Raw genomic sequence first — 6,950 nt, 5'->3', positions numbered from 1 at the left:
GGTGATGAGATACAGGGATACTTGGCAAAGTTCAGTTAATTCTACTCCGGCTCTTTGTTATATCTTTTAGGTAAGTCCAGTTGCAGACGAAACGGAGTGTGAGACAGGAAGAAAAGCAGCCAGTAGTTATGTATGGCATGGCTGGCTGTTACAGTCCTTGGTCGAATATGTGTTTCCGACCATGCTAAACATGTCTAACCAGCCTATCTGAGCCTAGCCAGACAGCAACTGAACAACCCATTCATATCCACTCTCCCTAGCATATGACAGAGGGGTTTGGTTATATCGGTTTCGGGAGTCTACCTTGACATCTGGTCGCGCTAGCAGATGCCCCCCCCTCCCCCCAGCCCCCAGGCGGCATACGAGAGCGGAGTCGAGCCCCGCTCGCCCTTGGCGTCTGCTTCGACACCAGGTCGGGCCAGCAGTAAGTCAACAACTTGTGCATGCCCACTCCACGACGCGTACCAAAGCGGGCTCGAGCCGCTGATATCCCTCGAATCTGCTTCGACATCTTCTCGATCAAGCAGCAGCTTGGCAATGTCTCTGTGTCCGCGCTCGGCCGCATAAGACAGTGGCGACCGATTATGTTTGTCTCTTGCATCTGCGTTGACGTCTGGCCGGGTCAGGAGGTGTTGTACAATTTCCATGTTTCCCCTGCTAGCAGCACGCGAGAGCGGCGTCAAACCGTGCCTGTCGCGAATGTCGGCGTTGACATTTGGTCTGGCCAGCAGCAGCGGAACAACGTCTGCGTGTCCATTCCAGACGGCAAACCACAGGGGCGTCAGGTCATTCCTGTCTTTTGCGTCAGCGTCAATGCCTGCTTGTGCTAGCAGCAGTCGGACAACTTCATGTTTCCCACGCCAAGCGGCGCGCCAAAGCGGCGTCGTACCATCATCATCTCTCACGTTGGCGTCAACATCGCGTCGGGCCAGTAAGAGTGCCGCGACGTCCTTGTAGCCACCCCAGGCGGCTTGCCAGATTGGGGTCAGACCATTGTCATCTTTTGCGCCAGCTTCGACCTCTGGTCGCTTGAGTAGTAATCGAACCACATTTGGATGCCCATTTTGAACAGCAAGGGAGAGCGGCGTCCGACCGGATTCATCTCTCGAATGTGCTCTAGCTCTTGGATGGGACAAAAGTAGTCGAATGACTTGTTCATGTCCATGACAGGCAGCGCGTGAGAGCGGCGTTTGACCATGAGCATCTCTTGCTTCTACCTCAATGTCCGATTGCTCAAGCAATGATTGAACGGCGTCTTGCTGTCCGTGCTCAGCGGCATATGCGAGCGCGGTCATGCCATTATCGCATACATCTTTAGGACTGAATAATCCATGCTGCAGTAAGATCTTGAGCAATGCGCAATCTCCAGCTGCTGCTGAGAGATGTATAAGCCTCCCGCCACCGTCGTCTTTTGTTATGATAGTTTGCTGCCCAAGTACCCGTATCAAGAGAGGCAAGAGTGCTGAAAAGTCAGTAGGTCCTCGTCTACTCAAAATGGAATGAATCAAAGTCCCTGGCAAGTCAGTCATCTGGGCGATGTTCAATTTCTCTGATTCCATGGAGGCATTGCAGCAGGAGGCAGACGGATGCTTTGAGTTTAATATGTCAGCTCTGACCGAATCACTGAAATGGCATCAAGCCAGAATAGATGTTGGATAACAATAGGTTTCTCTATACCCGGCTGAGAACGACGTCCGTTAGATCCTTTGGAAGCAGGACGGGTTTAAGACTTGATTTTTGGGGAGGACGGCAGCAGTCTGAGCTGGTTGAGGTTCGCTCTCCACGGTATGTACCGACCTGCAAGCTTCCTGGAGTCGTTGGGACCAACGGACTGATCCACCCCGGGATATAGCGGTCGCCGAGGCTGTCTGGCTTGTTGTCAGCTGCAGATCCTGGCTCTGGTACTGTTGTCTCGCAGTGCCCGGTACGTGGCTCAGCAGGACGGGCAACAGCTGCTCTGCGCAGCTCCAGGACGGTCGCTTCCGACGGTATAGAGCAGCATGGTCCCATGCACCACACTGTCACTAGGGTCACGGGCTGTTGCGTAGCTGTTGTCGCACAGAGCACCTTTCAGCTTGCGCAGGTCTTAGTATCCGTCAAGCGCCAAGTCAACAAGTCGTGGCTTTTGGGAGAGAAGCAATTGTAACTGAATGAGCCATAGTGTTGTTAGCGGCAGACTGACAGTTGTGATGCTTTGTACTTCTGGTAAAGATATGAAAGCACACGCCCGCTATTAAAAAGCCATTAGGGCAAAAAATGCGTAGGTCAGGCGATCCAATCCAAAGGGGCAAATCGCTATGCCTCGTCATCGTTCTTCTCTTTCTTCCCCTCGTCCATCTCCAAAAGTAAAAACGAAGCGTATACTATGCTGCAGCCTCTGACGTGTTCGGGCTGCAACGCTACTATAATAGCTGTGATCCCTGCTCAAGAGGTTGCTTCCCTACCAGTACCAGGCGGGTAGTGGGAGTTACAACTTAGTTCCTGTAGATTCGGCACCTTTAATAGTCCCAGTTTCTCGGCGCACCTCCGAGCTTAAAGAATCTCGCAGCTCAATCAACTTGGCCAGCGTTGTATCCGTCTCGATTTCTTTCAACTTTACGGTGCTCGCCTGTGTTGGTGCTCGAGGATCGACAGAACGGCTCATGTGGCCTGCTGCTTTCAGCAAAGCCTTATTGGAGGGTCGACCAAGGAACGCCGCCACCGTGTCACACTGCACACGTTGGTTGATGTAGGCCTGGTATGTCGCTGCATCTATGTGCTGCATGACTATTTATGCCCATGTATCTGATGGTTGGCCGGAATCCGGTTGCGAGCGAAAACGGCCAGTAAGTAGAGGGAGCTTTGGTCAGGTATTTGATAGACTAGTGTCAGCCTCTGATATCAATATGATTTCGCAAGTAAAATACGATACTTTTAATAGCCGTTGGTAATAATACATGTGCCAGGACGCTCGACGTGATTCAGGTGATGCAGCCCGCTGGAGCACCGCTACAGTGGGGCAAATAGTGACGCAACTCGCTGTAATTAAAGCTGCTACAGCTCAGGACATGCTGGCAGGGACCTCAGACACTCGTTACGTTCGTTGAGCCAAATGTTGAGCTACACATTCAGCCGCTTTTGCTGTGCGTTCTGCGCTCTGCTGTGTAACTCAGAGTGCACATAAACCCTAAAACTGATTGAGTTTGTGAGGTCTTGTAGCTGATCAGTGCATTGCGGACCGTTCAAACGGTGCGACAGCAGTCTGACCGCACTGCAAGATCGAGGGCAAGACGCGAGTTTCTATCGACCGCAATGTTGTCGATGCGGTTGGCTTTGAGCAGCATCTCGACCAAGCGATACCGGCAAAATTTGCGAGCTAAATGTAAGGGAGAACCGCGGCCTTTGATTTCTGGAGAGCAATTGACGTCGATTTGCCTCTTTGCGAGCAGCGCTTCCACCACATCGATCTGGTTTTTTCGTCACAGCCAAGGCGGGCGGTCGCCATCCACAGGAGAGACATATGTTTATTGATATGCGACGGATGTTTCTTGAAATTTTCAGAGCTGTGTTGCGATTGCCTACCTGGATAGCCTCCATGCGTGCCGTACGGCCGAAACGCCTCAAGTAGGTGATGCTGCTTTTTGTGGAGGGCTTCGTAGTATAACGAACATTCAGCCATCGGACGGCAGGCGTCTTTCTCTGGGAGTAATTTGCTGGATTTATACTAGCTCCAGGAGTTAGGTATGCACATAGTAAATGAAAAAAAAAAAAAAAAAAACACTCAATAGAAGTGCCTCTAAAACCTTGTAGATCGTCATCTATCGTATGCTAGGCGGCAGCCTAGATGAGCTGCTGGCAACTGAACTCACGATCAGTTTCGCGTTTCCTTTCTGGCGGCTATGTCAATAAATACTGCAATGTGCACGTCCGCAAGCCTTCAAATGCATATACCGATATGTATCTTGGCGAAACAGATCAAGCCACTTCTAGAATTTCCAATGGAACAAAACGCGTCAATCCCTTGCCAAATTCTAATTCGGCTCTATTAAGACCACGGCAGCTGCAACATCAATGGCCAAAGCGGCCGGCTCCAGCAGTGACAACCGGATGGGGAAGCTATCTGCATCAGTTCCTATTACGTTCCGTTTCAATTTTTAGTTGACCGATGAGCGGCCTCCGGCTCAGCTATTACCTTGACCACTTGCCGACTTTGTGCTCAAGGTTCTCTATTTTCTCTGATTCGTTGAGTTACCCTTCTTACCATGCATTATGGACTTAGAAATATGGGTCACTAATCTTCGCCTTTGCGAGAAGTTTGCTGCTCTCAGCTTAATGATGGCCGCGCGCTAAAAACACTGATATTTAAGGACAATCGTAGGCGTCCTTTTCGTAGGCTGAGCAAAATCTATCAGACAAGTATTAGCAACTACAGCGAGGGTCTATTTCAGAGCAGCGACTGCATTAAGCGACTGGTCTCAGAGGCCGCCGCACAGTCTAGGTGTGAATTACGTCATGCTTGACCGTAATGGAGACATTCTCCACTGGCCAGTACAATGGGAAATGACTGGCCGCAGGCTTTCGGCGCCATTGTTGGTCTTTTCACCTCCTAACACCACACGTATGGCTACTTAGCCGCCCGTCAGCGTCAGAAGCAGAAATCGTGTATTATTCATCGCGAGAGACAACCAGCCACATAAGCCAACTTATACCTTTTCTGTTATGGACCATTTGCCAGCGTCTTCATCGGACACAGTAAATCGATGTATTGCCGGCGCCGCCAGCGGCGCAGCGTCCAGCGTTGTAATCTGCCCTCTCGATGTCATCAAAACCAGACTGCAGGGAAGGGGCGGGCTGCAGCTGTGGACACTCGCTTCCGTTAGCAAACGGCGCACATTTAACAACAGGGGCCTAATTGGCACTGCGCGAGCAGTGTGGCGCGAAAGGGGTTTCTTCGGCATGTACCAAGGTCTAGGGCCGACCATGCTAGCAACCCTTCCTAGGGGCGCGATATATTTCGCCGTGTATCACAAGGTTAGCGATTCTTTACGAAAAACATTCCGTGAGTTAGCCCCAGGCAGCACCTAAACTGCAAAAAGCTTGCTGATTTCCACCAATAGCTGCACAGCCCATGTGGACTGCTTCACTCGCTGCAGTAGTCGGTGGCTGCTGTTCTATTATGATTACTAATCCATTATGGGTCATCAAAACCAGACTCATGTCTCAGAGACTTGTCACGGCACACAATACCTCAAGAGAATATAAGTCTGCCGTAGATGCCGCTCGGAAGATGTACAGCCGAGAAGGCATGACTTCATTCTACTCAGGCCTGACCCCAGCTATGCTTGGGGTGACGCACTTGGCCATACAGTTTCCTTTATATGAATGGTTGAAAAGATATTTGACTGGATCGGGACTTGGAAGTTGGCACACAGACGAGGGACTACTCCAGATTCTAGGTATACTAACTGCCAGCTCTGCGAGCAAAGCGACTGCGACTCTGGCCACATATCCACACGAAGTTATCCGAACGAGATTGCAAACGCAACAAAGTATACGCCGAGGTGGACAAGACCTAGCCCAGTCAGGCGGAGGTGAATCCGGAAAGCAGAAACTCCCACGGGAGGGAGAGCCTGGAGTGCTGCGGCAGAAATATCCGCTGCCGTACCGAGGTATTGTAGGCACTCTGAGAACTATATTGCTGGAGGAAGGCTGGCGTGCTTTGTACTCTGGCATGGGTACTAGCTTGATTGGAGCGATACCGGCATCTGCTACAGCAATGTTGGTTTATGAGGTAGTCTTGCATCTGCTTAGTTCAAGGATACCAGTCTCGAGTTGAAGGATAGCAATTGCACAACTATAAGTGACGAGAAATTTTGTTGGTATAGAGCTAGAGCAGCGAAGGGGATCTACCAGCTCCAGATGACAGAGTACCTGCTTACCAGGTAAATAACGTTAGCCACAAGGGATTGTCTTCTACCTAATCACCCATGGGCCGCACAGATAGAAACGTTGACGAATCGCTCCTCCTACACTGAAGTCACCGTACCTAGTGGTATCCTCAAATTCACCAGATCGATGAAACCGAGACGGCGGTTGCAACCTCGACACAATCAAGCAAGAAACATAAGCTGCTCTACCGGTCGATACGGCCAAGACTCCAATAGAGGTAGATTGACTTAATTCAATCCAATTCAATGCAGCTGACAGAGAAGGCTCTACCTAATAGATAGCCGATGATGCACGCCAAGTACTTCATAACTTGACTTATCTTCCAAACTAATGAACACGGAAACTAAAGTGCACGGCGTCTGGAATACAATTTTCCTACTCGTTCTTCAGACTCGCCATAATCATCTCACCCTTCTTTCGAGCTGACGCCAGGTCACCGACCATGTAGAAGGCAGCCTCGGGCAGGTCATCACATTCACCGTTAAGGATGGCTTTGAACGAGGCGACGGTGTCCTTCAGGTCAATTAGCCTACCCTCGATGCCAGTGAAGACTTCAGCGACAGCGAAAGGTTGGCTCAAGAAGCGCTGGATCTTCCGAGCACGATCGACAGTAAGCTTATCGGCCTCAGACAGTTCGTCAAAACCCAGAATAGCGATGATGTCCTGAAGGCTCTTGTACTTCTGCAGGATCTGCTGGACGCGGGTCGCAATGTCATAGTGCTCCTGGCCAACAATACGAGGGTCAAGTAAACGGGAGGTGGAGTCGAGAGGGTCAACGGCGGGATAAATACCTAACTCAGCGATACCACGGGACAAAACAGTGGTGGCGTCCAAGTGAGCGAAAGTAGTGGCGGGGGCAGGATCTGTCAAGTCGTCGGCGGGTACATAGATAGCCTGAACTGAGGTGATAGATCCCTTTTTGGTGGTGGTAATGCGCTCCTGCAGACCTCCCATGTCAACAGCGAGGGTTGGTTGGTAACCAACCGCAGAGGGGATGCGACCCAGTAAAGCTGACACTTCGG

General features: G+C 50.9%; 2 protein-coding genes across 2 annotated transcripts in view; both read right to left on the bottom strand.

Annotated features, from left to right (window-relative positions):
* Window positions 1–320: 320 nt before the first annotated feature.
* On the bottom strand, window positions 321–1,295 carry BBA_10104 (Pfs domain protein; the record flags this gene model as incomplete). Its single annotated transcript, XM_008605201.1, has 1 exon — window positions 321–1,295. One exon carries the CDS (start codon window positions 1,293–1,295, stop codon window positions 321–323), a length of 975 nt encoding a protein of 324 aa, XP_008603423.1.
* Window positions 1,296–6,303: 5,008 nt separating this feature from the next.
* BBA_10103 (ATP synthase beta chain, mitochondrial) overlaps window positions 6,304–6,950 on the bottom strand; it is a gene marked incomplete at both ends in the record, with an annotated part of 1,566 nt that continues 919 nt past the window's right edge. Inside the window, one exon of the mRNA XM_008605200.1 lies at window positions 6,304–6,875. Within this exon, the coding sequence (XP_008603422.1) occupies window positions 6,304–6,875 (572 nt within the window). The remainder of the gene's footprint in view (window positions 6,876–6,950) is intronic.

The sequence above is a fragment of the Beauveria bassiana genome, assembly GCF_000280675.1.
Source record: "Beauveria bassiana ARSEF 2860 unplaced genomic scaffold BBA_S00088, whole genome shotgun sequence".
Classification (NCBI taxonomy): Eukaryota; Fungi; Ascomycota; class Sordariomycetes; order Hypocreales; family Cordycipitaceae; genus Beauveria; species Beauveria bassiana.
This window is presented reverse-complemented; position numbering and strand designations above follow the sequence as displayed.